The sequence below is a fragment of the Bombus vosnesenskii genome, unplaced genomic scaffold, assembly GCF_011952255.1.
Source record: "Bombus vosnesenskii isolate JDL3184/JDL3185 unplaced genomic scaffold, Bvos_JDL3184-5_v1.1 scf7180000013358, whole genome shotgun sequence".
NCBI lineage: Eukaryota > Metazoa > Arthropoda > Insecta > Hymenoptera > Apidae > Bombus > Bombus vosnesenskii.
This window is the reverse complement of record NW_022882992.1, coordinates 373,087-388,481: the sequence shown is the minus strand read 5'-3', so window position 1 is coordinate 388,481 and position 15,395 is coordinate 373,087. Positions and strand designations below refer to the sequence as shown.

The 15,395-nt window shown below is 24.5% G+C and overlaps 2 protein-coding genes across 8 annotated transcripts; one reads left to right on the top strand and one right to left on the bottom strand.

Moving 5' to 3' along the window:
- Positions 1-70: 70 nt before the first annotated feature.
- Positions 71-5,830, bottom strand: LOC117237123 (polycomb protein suz12-B). Its single transcript, XM_033500773.1, has 9 exons — positions 5,602-5,830; positions 4,443-4,489; positions 3,752-3,935; positions 3,568-3,659; positions 3,279-3,471; positions 2,808-3,173; positions 2,387-2,715; positions 2,060-2,313; positions 71-1,986 (listed from the first exon to the last, which is right to left on the bottom strand). Exons 1-9 carry the CDS (start codon positions 5,699-5,701, stop codon positions 1,311-1,313), a joined length of 2,241 nt encoding a protein of 746 aa, XP_033356664.1. The 5' UTR covers positions 5,702-5,830; the 3' UTR covers positions 71-1,310.
- LOC117237126 (probable glutamate--tRNA ligase, mitochondrial) lies at positions 5,373-10,618 on the top strand. Of its 7 annotated transcripts, none has more exons than XM_033500782.1 (10): positions 5,373-5,437; positions 7,099-7,226; positions 7,360-7,594; positions 8,132-8,327; positions 8,405-8,619; positions 9,352-9,574; positions 9,683-9,843; positions 9,918-10,084; positions 10,190-10,347; positions 10,429-10,618. In XM_033500782.1, the coding sequence occupies exons 2-10, from the start codon at positions 7,127-7,129 to the stop codon at positions 10,507-10,509; spliced, it is 1,536 nt and encodes a 511-aa protein (XP_033356673.1). In that variant the 5' UTR covers positions 5,373-5,437; positions 7,099-7,126; the 3' UTR covers positions 10,510-10,618. The 7 variants fall into 7 exon arrangements, with proteins under 7 accessions (XP_033356673.1, XP_033356671.1, XP_033356674.1 ...); XM_033500780.1 differs by lacking the exon at positions 5,373-5,437 and adding an exon at positions 6,043-6,125; XM_033500779.1 differs by lacking the exon at positions 5,373-5,437 and adding an exon at positions 6,836-7,002.
- The last annotated feature ends 4,777 nt before the right edge of the window (positions 10,619-15,395 follow it).

Sequence of the window (15,395 nt, the reverse complement as noted above, 5' to 3'; positions counted from 1 at the left end):
TATGATAAAAAAGAAATAAAAATAACAAAAAATTTGAATAATTTCAAATAAAAGCAGTGAACACTTTAAATTATAATGTTTCTAAATTTATTGTATTTTTTTATTTACAACCTAGCATAAGTAGTAGTATTAATGGACAGTGATCAAAGTCGTTCGAAGAAAACAGATTTGCTAGAAAACAATACTTGTTAAAAAGTTAAACAAGATTTCACCTAGTTACGTTATAAAGAAACGTCACGTATTACGTACGGGAATGTAAATGCTTCTTCGAACGATCATCGGCAGTAAAGTTGTGTATATTACACAGAGAATAAATTCATTGTAACGTACTAAATTTCATTCATAAATTTATCTGAAAGAACGACAATCGGCAAAAAAACTTTGCTAAATAAAAACATACAAACATTCAACATATTAAAATGAGTATAAATACTCAATGCAAAAGTCATATATTGGCGACAGTCACTCATATTCAAATTCTCCCGCTTTACAAAGGCACTTTTTTATAACAGTTTATTCCTTACTTTGGGGTAAAACTTATAATTTACAGCCTCAGTTTACAAGAAATATCTGAAGTAATTGTACCAAGGTCCCATCTTTTAATAGATTATGTGCTAGTTTTTTCAACTTCATATTATCCTCAGATATTAAATTTATCCATATTAATCTATAAGATTATGATTTAAATTAACATTCCATAGGAGGTACAACTGTTTTATCATATAAAAGAATAGTCTATCATTCCCGATCATGAATATACAAGATTTATCCAGTGACCTTGATTTCCAAAATGATAGTTATATTTAAATGTAACATTCTGTTTAATAATTTTAATTTGTCACTTTTCCAGTTTTGATATTAAAATATTATGTTCTTCAAATTATAAAAATCAAAAGTATATAAGGCAATATAATTTTCACATATTACTAAGCAAATAAAAAGTTCAGAAAGTTAGATACATAAAAGGCATCATTGACTAGACCAAGAAAGAACGGGTACATTATATCTTTTTTTACGAAACAAGGTTCTCGGTTACGTATATTCAAAATAAATTTTTTCTTCATATTTAATTGTTTTCCAAAATTTCAATTAGAACTATATGAATTATTCACATTATATTTATCTGAAAGTTTGTCTTTTGTTTCACTTTTACATTTAAAACTTTCAAATTTATAGAAAATTGATCTAGTAGTTAGAGCAATGATTATCAAGTAGCTATAATGTCAATTATTCTAATCGCAATTACATCCTTTGCAACAAATACTGTACAAAAACGTACAATTAGCAGATTAACGTATGTATAACGGTTATTAATAACTACTTCCATTTACAGTCTTGTTTGATGATGTAGTCATCATATTAGCATATTTGCTAACATTATTGTGGATGGATGCTGTCGTTTTTACAGATTGTGAATTTGGTGAACTAAGTGGTAAAGAAGTTTTCCGTCTTGCATTAGAATTTGATCCATCGCTATTAAAATTTATTTTAGTACTTGTACTATTTTGTTTATTAGCATCTAAAGATGCATGACAACCTGAACTAAGCCATTTTTCAACTTGAGCTTCATGGGACTTTTGTAAAACTTTTCGAATATCACTATCTTCGCCTCCTTCTTTCATAATTTCTTGTAATTTTTGAATAGTCTGATATAAAACTACAGGGCTAATTAGACCAAAATCAAACAAACTACACATATGTAAAACAAAATTACGATATAAATTTTTCATGAGCAATTCTTTCCCTTTAGTTTCTAGAAACATTTGGCAAGCCAGTGGTATTTGACAGTCTCCTACATAGCCATATTTCATGACATGTAAATTCCACATTTTCATAAGTTCTTTTTCTCCTTCATTGACGTCTGTAAAATCGTCTATCATCATCATTGTTTTTGTTTGTAACCATTTTGGATCATTTTCTCCTTCCGAATCAATATCCATTTCTTTTGGATATATCGGTAAACACGTAACAGTATGATGATACAACCTACAAGAAATTTCATGAGCAACATATTTTATATGTAATAAATAATGACATTTATTTTAGTTAACTGTTGTACCTATTATGTCCTGTAATATAAGGTCTTTGGCTTTCATATTCATTTTCATCAAGCTCTAAAAATTCAGAAAGACTTGGCTTAGTTCTTTTTGGGCGACATACTAAAATATTTGTTACACTTGTACGTCTCGTCGGTCCTGTTCTTGAAAATGCTATGCTAGATGGCTGTGTAATTAATTCATGAGGGCTACCAGCATATGAGCCATCATAACATTCGTTTATTGCTACATCTATGCGAGCACCTTGTGGAATTGGCTATTAAAATAAAAAATTTATTTTATAGTACTTTAATGTCACAGATTTGTAATGCATATATTTAAACACTTACCACATACGTAAATGTAAATCGCGAATGACATAATTTTAAGTGCTTTAAAAGAGAATAAAGTTTTCCACAGTCTAATGAGCACCAAGGGCAATGTAAATCTTCACAAGCTTCTGTTTGTTGGCGACTATTATTATTATACAGGAACTGATAAACTATTTGCTGTGTACCCATGATAGTGTCCGTTTTCTCACTAGTTGTCATTCTTGAGGAATTTAGAGGACTAGGTGTTGGCAGTGTTGGATTATTGTTATTGTTGTTATTACTATTATTATTGTTGTTATTATTGGTACTATTATTATTATTATTTGTGGAAGAACGTTCTAGACCAGCTGAAATTATTTTATGAAACATTTTATCTTCTTTTTATCCTGTTTATACATATTTCTTCTTCTGTGGAAAAAGAAAAGGATAGAAAACTTACTATTTCCTGAGCGATTTTCTTTATTATCACCATTTGGTACTGAATGAATTGGAGTTGGTCTATCAACTAAACCGTTACTTGGTTCAGTCGTCCAATTAAGCCTAAACTTTAATGTTGGTCCTTTGCTGAATACTTCAAAAGGACCACATTCCTTGATGTCAGGTACAGACTCCCAAGAGCTGTGCTTCTTTGGGCTAGATCGAATATTGGTTTGTACTTCTTGTAAGCCTAGTTCATAATCGCCATCAGTCAACAAACATCGGTTGTGTTTATCATACACTATGAGTTCAGAACCATACAACTTTATTTCTTCTCCTCCAGCTTTAATTGAACCCGTAGAAGATTTGCGACGCTTTTGAGCTGGTTCTAACGAGAAAAAGAGAGAAGGAAAAGGAAAACAAATATTATGAAAGTATACTCTCTAAAGTAATTCATGGTATATATGTGTGTGTGCATGTATTGTTAACTAACCATCTAAATCACAGTTATGCATAAGGCAGCCAGTATTGGACGTACAATATACTCTAAGTAAAAGCATATAAGTTTTCGCTACATGACCATTATTTAAACTGAAAGATTCATTAGGTATAGATATGGTAGGTGCCTTTGGAGGTGGTTGATTTTCACAAGGATTGATTGGAACTTCACTTGTGCCAACAGAAACCTAAAATTAAAAAATGTTCGCTTATTTAACAGCAATTATCAATCTTACTTATTTATTCCATTCTAACAAATTATGTAATTGAAAAGTCATACTTGCCTGCATAATTGGTGAACTCACATCTTTTCTTTTTTTGTGACATATTTTCAATAATAATGTTTCTACCTTTACTGGATCTTGAGGCGTTTCAACTGTAACATTACCATTATAAAGAAAAATTTAATTCAATATGCTAAATCTTTGAAGTGTCTCATTTAGGTACCAGAGCTTATTTCACAATTACCTTTTTTATCATAAAAACCTAGAAAAGTAAGAGTCATGTATCCACGAACACCTGGGTTTTCTCCTTGATTATTTTTTGACATTAATTTTTCCAATATCATGTCAATTTTAAACACCCGACGTGATTTATGGCTTCTAGACATACGTTGCCTCATGTAAGTTAAGTTTCTATATAGAAATATTGGCTAAAAAAGAATTACACAAAACGTTTTACATTATCACATTTCTATTAGTTTGTATAAACAAAATGATACAGAGCATAAAATATAATGTTTAATTTCATTTTATTTTAAATAAACTATAAAGTAGCTTTATAAGATAATAAATTTATATACCTACCGTTCTCAATCATAAAAAACAAATATAAAAAGTTTCAAAATATGTTTTAACTTTAATTATATTGCAGGAATGTTCACAAACACTCTACTGTAGAATTTAAGTTTTATTTTATTACAACCTAAGAAAAATTCACTAAACTATTAGTACAAAAAAATTGTACCAAATATACTTTCATTCATATTTACTTGTCTACAAGTATTTACCATTTCACTCTCATCTAATACTTTGGACATTTTGAATACAAATAAATATTAAAATATTCAGTTAACACTTTGAGGAGACATTAAACTACAGATAATTAACAATTAAAATAAAATATAAAATATAGATAGATTTATTTTACTTTTACTCACTGAAATTTGGTTTCTTGTGCGTAGAAATCGATAGATCTGGGTTGGTTCTGAAAAAATGATACATAAAATTATTATATAATAGCAAGAATAAGAATATATAATTTAAACATTTTTAAATACAAATAAATTAAATAAAAGAAGAATATAGTTCAATTGAATTCCACCAGATGGCTCAGAGGTTAACATTTTTGTCGCAAGTGAAATGATCCTTGCAGGAATTAAAAGAGATACATATCAAAAATTGTATATGATTCTTCTTTAAGGAAAAATGGGAAATGATGATTAGGTTATTCTCGTTTCCATATGAGAAGCCTGCATTCTTTCATACTTGTTACGCTTTATGCAGGTTAAACCTCTCTGATCCCATTTTACTCTAAAATAAAACTGCACTATGTCTCAAATTATTAAAAAGTATAAGTACCTTTAAAAAACAAAAATAATTCTATTACACTAAATTAGTTACTAGAAAATTTTCTTAATTTTTTGACATATTTAAATAAAAGTTAATATGTTGTGATTGAATTAAACATGTGTGTTAATAATTTAAATACATGATATTTTGCTACAAAACTAAGATTATATATTAATTGAGAAAAAATATTAAAATAAAAATCACAATGTTGAAAAATAATTTAATCTTAATAATGTATTTATTTATTTAGAAAATTTCCTTATATTTTTTGACATGTTTAAATAAAAGCAACAACATGTTGTGGTCGAATTAAACATGAGTGTTAATAAATTAAGTACATGATATTTTGCTACAAAACTAAGATATCCATTAGTTGAGAAAAAATATCAAAATATTAAAATAAAAGTTGCATTGATGAAAAATAATTTAAACCTAATAATACTGCATTTATTTAATCATCACATATAATTGGCTTAACTTTTTAAATTAAACACTAAATAGGAACATGGTGAGAGAATGACAGGTGTCCACGAATTGAAGCAAAGGAGGGAACGGAGTGGAACGACGCGCGGTTCGGCGCTCGGTACGTTCTTAGCAAATGGGGTTATGTACGATCATTTTGAATATTTGTAATAAATATTGAAAAAGTGATGATCAATGACCATTTAGTTATTATAAATCGAGATATTAATTAATTTTGAAGTCAGAAAAATAGAGGAAAAAGGAATGATAACAGAAAGTTCTTACTTTCGAAGGCCTGTAGAAATAGCTCATGGTCTGCTTGAATTTGATCCATTCGAGGACCTTTCTGCCCGTCCACTTCTTTTTCCCGCTTTTTCGGCGGCATTTTTATACGATTCGTTGTCAAATTTCTTACGGAAATTCACTTTCGTCACGTGAAAATCTAATGACAACACCCGCCCCGCGCGAAATCTGCGGCGCTTAGCCTGCAACTAAAGCGCACCCTTATATCATTATTAATAACTAAACGAACCAATCACTCATTACCAATACATATCGCGCGAAATGTAAAAATAATTTGTTTCCTTAAAATGCAATGTAAGATCAGATGTTCGATTTTCGATATGAAAGTTGACAACATATCAAAACATACATCATATTCGATTTATATATATCCGCAAACATATGTAGTGTATTTGGATTGTAGATGAAAGAAGTAAAATAAAAGTAAAAAGAAAAACATAGAACGTTACAACAACGTAAAAACAATATCATGACGTCATACTATATTTTCACTTTATATTCGAAAGGTACATATCTAAAAGAATTTTAAGTATTATTAGGTATAAAAATACGATAAGTAAGAGAACATGATATAATACGTGAACACTATTATATAGGTATGTAATACTTGTTAAAATTCTAAAGAATTTTTATATTATATTATAAATAATACCGCTTTTGGAATCTAAAGTGAAAAATCTATCTAATCAGAAACTTTTGTACGCTGCTATATATACTTTTGTCCAGCCATCAGAGATGTATATATATTAAAACTATAAGTAATTTCTTTTTAACAAAAAAAAAAAAAATGAAAACGTTATTTTGTAACTATAATTTTAAACTTCTATATAACAGCAGATATCATAATAAAAGGAGTATGTTAGCAGAATTTATATAATTGCATTAAAACGCATGCATTGCAGATTATATATTATGCTTTCCATTTCTTTTAAATTTTATAAATCATTTCTATGCTGTTGCTAAATATTATAGAGTAGAAAATCAAAATATAAATATTGATACAAATAAATAATAAATACAAATAATAATTGATACAAATAAAATTTGTTATAAATTAATTTTATATTGTAATCCTGTAACGTTATTGATTAGTGTATGTATGTAAATATTATAAATTATAGTTATATAAATTCTTTATATAGTTGTGATCCTAAACTTTAAAAGAAATTACTTTCATATTTTTTGGGAAAACTTTACAAGGTTGGTCAACATAAAATATTTTACTAGAGATAAAAATGCCTGTATGAAAGCACATTTGAAACATGTGTACCCCCTAGTGAATAGTCAAAGCAAGTGTAAATGAATTATATGATATTAATAGTTTATTCTTGTTTGTTTGAAAAATATTGGAGATAAAGAGTGAATCTTAAAACAAAACTTGATGTTGGTATGCTTTATATAATCCTAATTTATGCTTCTGTAATATGGTATTAAACAGTATAATTTGTATAATGATCTTTAGTGAAATTTAAATTATAGGTTTAATATAATTCAGTGAAGAAATACGATGAAGTACAACATATTCCGTATTACAAATGTTCTGTTTATGCAAAAACGGTTCTTTAAAAAAGTACAAGTAAGAGTTAGATTTGCACCTAGTCCAACTGGTATGTAATATGATTATTCATCTTTATAAAATTCAATATAATAGAATATTAAATCATCATATGTAATATTTTTTTATTTATCTTGCTTAATACAGTATAAAAAATATATTAATATGTGTAAAAATTATTACAGGTTCGTTACATATAGGAGGTTTACGAACTGCATTATATAATTATTTATTTGCCCGTGCTAATAATGGTGCATTTATTTTACGAATTGAAGATACTGATCAATCTAGATGTATACCTGATGCAATAGAAAAAATCCAATGTGATTTACTATGGTCTGGAATCATACCTGATGAGGATCCAATAAGAGGTGGACCTGCCGGGCCATACATACAATCAAAACGTCTTGAAATATACAAGTACGTTGAAAATTTTCATTTATATAAGTATTCAAATAAATACTATATTGTAGTTACATATATGTAAATGTAATATAAATATTGTGTTCATATAGATATTTCCAAGTGATATTATGAATTATTTTCTACAAAATTATTAGATATAATGATGCTACTTTATACTTTAAAGTATACTTTACTTAAAGCTTAGTGAACATTTTTCAAGTAAGTCCATTAAAGCATATATGTAACAAAATCCAAATAAACATAATTATATTTTGTTTTATCACCTAATTTCAAATAATTATTGTAACATAACTAATTTTTACTTATTAGTATTTTGGCTAAAAATATAGAGTTTTAATACATATAATGGTTGTATTTTTTACTTATATAAATTATATTATATTATATAGTATAAATTAAATTTAAATTATTTGTCTATGACTTCCTATATTTTTTATAAAATAAAGTTAAATTTCACTTGTTATTTTAATAGACAAAGATTCTTATAGATACTACAAAACTAATAATATACCATTATTCATTAAATTACAGGGACCAAGTGCTTAAACTTATAAATAATCAATCTGCATATTACTGTTTCTGCACAGAAAACAGATTGCAATTATTGCGAAGAGAAGCAATAAAACGAGGAGAAGTGCCTAAGTATGATAATAGATGTAGACATATAAGCGACGATGAAGTAAAAGCAAAACTTGATAAGGGATCCCCTTTTTGTATTAGATTTAAGGTATTGAAAAATGGTATTACATGATGTCATATATTGTGATTAATTATATTTTTATATATTTATCTATATTTTTGTAGTTATGTGCTGGAATAGAAAGCTTTGATGATTTAATATATGGTAAAATAGAACATGATATTGCACAAAGGGAAGGAGACCCCATTATTATCAAAACAGATGGTTATCCAACTTACCATTTTGCAAATGTTGTTGATGATCATCTTATGGAAATATCTCATGTATTAAGAGGAATTGAGTGGCAAGTATCCACACCTAAACATATAATGATGTACAAGTAAGTACTAAAATTTATAACAAAATTTGTAAATATTTTAATATTTGTTAGTACCTGTAAAGTATTATTTTTTTAATTTCATATATAATTATAAGATATTTTCAATTTAAAAGTAGAATATTTATATAGGATTCAAATTTTATGCAGTATTGTAGAATTATGGTTATTATTAATTACTTCTATTGTGCAATATAGTATGATGAACAATAAAATATGTTAGAATGTGTTATATTTTAGAATGCAAGTATTTATTACATGTACAATATCTAAATAATAAACAGTTATCTCAGTATATGAGGACAAAGAAAATAGTTTAAATTATTATTTTAAATTTATTATTAAATAATTATTAAATATATATAATTAGTATATAATAATTAAATAATAAATATATATAACAAATTAGTAATTATTTAATAATAAGTTATGAATAATAATTTAAACTATCTTCTTTATTCTTTAGATATTAGATATTATAATTAATAATTATTTGATTAAATAGATTAATTACATGTACTAAGAAAATCTTATTTACCTGTGATAAACTTTTTTTAGTATTTATGTAGAATATTAAAAAAAATTATGTTTATATAACATTTATATGTATTTCATACATATTTTATGAATATGACATGACTACATATCCTTTACTAAACATTTAAATATAAATAATTTATTATACGATATTATCCATTAATTGTAGATTATCTCCAATAATTGTAATTATTACAGAGCTTTTAATTGGACTCCACCTTTATATGGACATTTACCCTTGGTATTAAACTTTGATGGATCAAAATTATCAAAAAGGCAAAGCGATATAAGTATAGAATCCTTTAGAAAAGAGGGAATTTTTCCATTAGCAGTTTTAAACTATGTTACACATGCTGGTGGTGGTTTTGATAATAAAGGAGGTGCTCTTTACATTGATAGTTATGAAGAATTAATCAAACAAGTATTTATGTTTTATATTATATCCTTTATACAAAATATTTGTATTCAATATAAATCATACTACACATGCTTTTCTATTATTTACTTTAGTTTGTTTTAATTATTTCAGTTCAATATTTCTAAAATAAAAGTAAGTTCTAATAAACTTTCACCTCCAAAACTATTAGAATTCAATAGGATAGAGATAGCAAAATTATTAGCAAACGAAAAAAATAATGCATTTTTAATTGAAAGAATAAAAACGTTAGTCATAGAAGCATTCCCAAATAGGTATGTATGGTTTGTCTAGTGCTAATTTTTATTTATATTTAGAGCTTTAACAACATATTCAATGATATTTTTAGACAAACTGATGGAAATTTACAATTAGACGACAATCATATTATTTCTGTATTAAAATGGGCACAGCATAGAATATCAAAATTAAGTGATCTAGTATCTCCAAAGTTGGCCTTTTTATGGCATATACCAACCACATCATTTGATGACACTATGTTAGGATGTAAATTAGGTATAATTTGTTATACTTTGTATATAAACATTACTGAGTGTTTCGTGTAGTATAATTGAATCCATTATTTTTTTTTCATACACTTAAAACGGTTTTTCTTTATAGATGCGCTTAAAATAATAAGTATGAAATTGATTGAAACTGAAATTCAAAATTTTAATAAAGAATGGATAAATAAATACCTAAAAGAATTTGCTAATGAACATGAAATTTCATATCCAACATTGATGAAAGCTTTACGTTTTGTACTTAGTGGTTTAAAGGTAAACATAAAATATTCTAATTATATTTTTTCATTATAAATTTAATACTGATTTATATAATATATGTATTTACATTTTTAGGAGGGTCCACCAGTTTCTGAAATGATGGAAATTTTGGGGAAAGATTCTACAGTGTTAAGAATAAAACGCTATATTTCCTAAAAATAAAAATGTGGTCACATATATTTGTAAATTTATAATTAACAATACATTTTGAAATTAATACTTTTTATTATTCGTAGAATAAAAATAATTTTGAATAGAATACAAATTTTATATATCTAGTCAATTTTGTTATTTATGTTCGTGTTTGTATTTTATATGTTTTTAAATATATTAAAATCATTTAATTTTGTATGTTATGGGTCACATAAAAAGCTATTTCTTTAGCTGTTTAACATATAAATATTTTTATTTTTATGTTATCTATAACTTGCATATAATGCATATTAAGATACAGAAACATATATATGGAAATAAAAGAAATTTATATAATGTCATATTATATAATTATATTTTCTTTGAATAAGAACATCTATTTTTAAATAATACATTAAATATGTTGATATTAGTAATCTTATGTAAGACTTTTTAAAACTCAAGAGATTTATAGTATTATAAGACTAAATTATATGAAACCTATCTGATAATGAAATGAAACCTGAATATATAATTTAAAAGTTATGTAATTCGAACTTCAGATGAAATTATTTACAGTTTTATTATTTACAGTTGTTACATTTCAATTCCCTGGGGTAATTGGGATTGATTTTGTATCTTTAAATAAATGTTCAATTTTCTAATACAATCGAAATTATAATTAAATTATAATATATTCCTAATTACAGAAAGCTTTCTAAAATATAACATAAATATAACATGTAATATAAATAAAAGGATTTTTACTATAATAGATATTGAAACTTATAATGACAGTTTAAAAATATAAACTACAATATTTTTTAAATACATCTAATTAATGTGAAAAAATATTTGCTAATATTTTTCCATGATAATTGAATTTATATACACAATGTGCGTTGAAATATTCCCAGACAATAAGAAATTTATTAAATATAAAATTACTTACATATGTATAGACAAAATTACTACGCAATTTATTGTAACTATAAAACCTATCATAAGGATATTAATTTATAGAATTAATAATAATAATATAATAATATTTTATTGTATATCAGCCTTTACTTAGTAATTTATGAAATAAGCAAATTGTATTTTAAATATTTTCTAATATCTTCTTATTATGTAATTAAATCTTAAATAATATTATTTTGATATAGATTGATTTTGTTTCTATAAAAATATATACATATAAAATATAGTAAGCAAGCATCTACTGCATCAACTGTGCATTTCAATGTTTTCATATCATATGTATAAAATATACTGTTATCCTTTGTTTACTTGTACCAATGAATTTTTTTCAAACTAAAATGTATATAGTAAATATTTAAGTTATAAATTGTAATATACTTATATTAGGAAAAATATCCTAAGTGTAATGAAACTATAAATTATATTGCATTTGTGAAAAGGACAATCATAATTTGATCTATTTATTTAATATTTCTGTTTACAATAACATAATACTAGATGAATAAAGTATATCTTCTTAAGGAAAAAATTTTTATCTGAATACATCTAAACAGAAACAAAAGGATAAAAGGGAAATGAAACAATCTTTGAAGAAGATTTTCTTTATTTGGATATGTGTATATTTCATTATAATTAATTAAAATAGTTTATCATATATACCTTCTCTTTTAAATTATTTGAATGACATACATATATTAAGTCATATCATATACAAAGAAAATATGGAGATAAACATATTTTTGTCTTAGAGTATAAACATAAATTATATGAATATCATTGTGTTTTTGATTTATGTGAATTGCATAATGATTATTTTAATATTAAAACTATATTAACTTTTTTACTAGTAGCAATATACGCTACTATACAATATTATTTATCATACTTTAAAAATTCTATAAACGTAGGATAAAAGTAAGTTATTAGATATATAATATTATAGACCTTTTCTATCATACTAGGTAACATCAACTTATTTGAAGTATAGTAGATTTTTATATTTTTGGATTTTGCAAAATATGTAATGTAGTTTGCAAAATACATAAGTAGAGAATTTAAAAAACATATATTCTAATTAATTATATTTATAAATATAATAATTTCAAGAAATTTATTTGTGACTAATTTTGTATAGTTGTATAATACTCTTTATAGTTTTCAAGCATTTTCTACGTCTTATGTATTCATTGAATTATGGATTTACTTAACATAATAGTGTAACGAGGAATGTATAAAGAACATTCAGTATATATAAACGGACTTAGAAGGAATTGTTTTACAATTTTCAATAGAACATAATATAATTTACCTCTCTTTCTAAATTCAAAGAATTTCAGAAAAATAACAAGAAACGAGATTTTATTATATGTATGTATTACTATTATCTAGGGTTGAGGTTTCTTATGCAGCTTTGCATATAATAATGTATAAGAATATATTTCGAAACATTTTATGTTTCTTATTGCATTTTCTGATAGAAAAACAAATTAATTTTATATTTTTAAATATACATCAATAATACAAAACAAAAAAATTTGAATGAACTAAATAGATCAAAAATGCATATATTTGAAAGAAATATGAAAAATTTTGTAAATGAAGAAAGTTTGCTAAAATAGATATCCATTGATTTTATGATAGTTATCAATAATAAAGTAGTTGTTAGTTTATCGAAACAATGTATAAGATGAGGACAATTTTTCTTTACGTAAATGTAAATATATTTAAAAGAGTAGTTAATCCAAACATAACATGGTTTGATCCTTAGCTTCATGCTACAAAACTGTTCTACCAGTAGGAAGTTTCTACATTGTATTGAATTTTCTTGATTAAATAAAACTTTAAAATGATATAATTATATCTATGTATACTTTAAATTATTTTTCTTTAAATTGTACATACCTTCTGAATATGTTTTATCGTGTAATATGTGCGTAATAGTTGTTATATAATTTATTCTCACTAAATATTTTGTGACATATTAGGTATACATATAAATATAAAATTAAGTATAAGTATAAAATTACAACTGAATATCTAACATTATATAATACTATCATAATATTATCACCCAAATACAAGTTATAATTTTTACTATAATCTTAAACAAATATCACATGCAAATTATTTTTATATTTCAGTGTTTACAATATTAAATGGAAAATTTGGAATGCATAAGACAATTTTAAAATTATAATATAATGCCAGTTAAGTTATGCTGTTCATATATTTTGAGATTAGAAAATCTAAGATAGGCACTTTTATCCTTGCAGATTTATTATGCTGGAATGCAAATTTATATATATGGAAGAATTAGTGTAGTTTTGTGGTATAAATTGAGCATATTTGAAAGGGCAAAGCATAATAAACAAAATATTACATTAAATTATATACTTTAAAAAAGTTTCATATCTACATCATTAACAACATTATTCTAATATTCATATCCTAAAAAGATGGTTATATAATATTGAGAAACAGTTTAACTGTTTTCTTTTTACTTATTGAGTCAGTGGATTGGAACATGTAACATTTCCATTTCTCTACATTGTTAAAAATAACATTAGAATTATTGAAGAAATTGTTTTCCATTCATCGTATAGTATATTCATGTTGCATATTGTCAATAAAAAATCACTATGTGAAAAAATAAATTTAACACCTGGATTTGTAAGAGTATATATCATTAAAATTTTTTTAAATATTTTTTTAATATCTTTAAGACCTTTGATTTATGGATTGAAAACATTTATAGATTAAAGTTTAACATATTTATCTTGATTTTAAAACAAATAAAACTAGTAAATTATTAATCTAGGTAAAATTGTTAAGAATAGACATACAATATTTAATAAAAAAGATTTAGTGATTGCATAACTATAAATTTCGAATTACAACTATGTAAACACATCTGCTTTTGTATACATACTTTTTATATGTTTACAATATATTTAATACATCATATATGTATGTGTTAAGTATGCATATATATATATAATTTTATTTGAAACATTATGTATTTTACCTGCAATAATATGTATATACATATATTACTACAATAAAAAATTTAATAGGAAATGATTATGAGTATACCCTCTACAAAATTATGTAGATGGTAATTATTACTAATAAATCATACAAAATATGATATTCTCAACATTTCTATAGTGAATAAATAATATAGAAATTTAAAATATTTCTTAAATCATCATTTCGCAGATGTAAATACATAGTTTAGTAATTTAATACTTCTTGTATTAATAAAAAAGTTATGAATAATAGATAAAAGGAAATATATGAACACTAAGATCACTGATAAGATATTAAGATATTAAGAAAATTTCCTAAAATTAATAATAGTGTGATATTTCATAATATAACGTAATGACAGAATATAATAATATAATAAATGCTGAAATTATATAAACAAATACATGCGTGTAAAAGACATTCAACAGGCACGCACACACATAAATACATAATACGGCTCTACATTAATATGGATGAGAATTGGATATCAATGTATTGTGTATCTGTCGTGAATTATAAAATGAATAAATTCGAGACCAGGAATTAATACCTGATTAATATAACTTGAAGTTTCATTACTCTTATTTACAAGAATGAAGAATATGACCAAAGATAATGTAATAAGGAGATATTAAATGTCTGAACAATTCAGCCAGGGGCAGTTCCGAAAGATAGCAATTGTTTGTTTTTTGCTTTTGTAAATTTAAAATTATTAGTAATAGTAATAACGGCAATCAATATCAATAGTAACTACAATATTATTAGTTTCGCAAGCTTATGTATAAGAAATTATTTCAAATCGAGTTAATCCCTATTTAATAAATATAATATTTAAGTGAATCTTATATATCTGTAAGGTTTAATTGTCAATCGCGTGTTAAACAAATTCTTTTATTTCT

Bases quoted from the DNA above. Each gene is read 5' to 3' on its own strand.
- LOC117237126 (XM_033500782.1), top strand. From the start codon at position 7,127: ATGAAGTACAACATATTCCGTATTACAAATGTTCTGTTTATGCAAAAA. The intron at 9,844-9,917 runs GTATGTATGGTT...TGATATTTTTAG, and splicing joins ATAGAAGCATTCCCAAATAG to ACAAACTGATGGAAATTTAC. The intron at 10,348-10,428 runs GTAAACATAAAA...TTACATTTTTAG, and splicing joins TTGTACTTAGTGGTTTAAAG to GAGGGTCCACCAGTTTCTGA.
- LOC117237123 (XM_033500773.1), bottom strand. From the start codon at position 5,701: ATGCCGCCGAAAAAGCGGGAAAAAGAAGTGGACGGGCAGAAAGGTCCT. The intron at 3,174-3,278 runs GTTAGTTAACAA...TTTTCTCGTTAG, and splicing joins GCATAACTGTGATTTAGATG to AACCAGCTCAAAAGCGTCGC. The intron at 2,314-2,386 runs GTAAGTGTTTAA...TTATTTTAATAG, and splicing joins GATTTACATTTACGTATGTG to CCAATTCCACAAGGTGCTCG.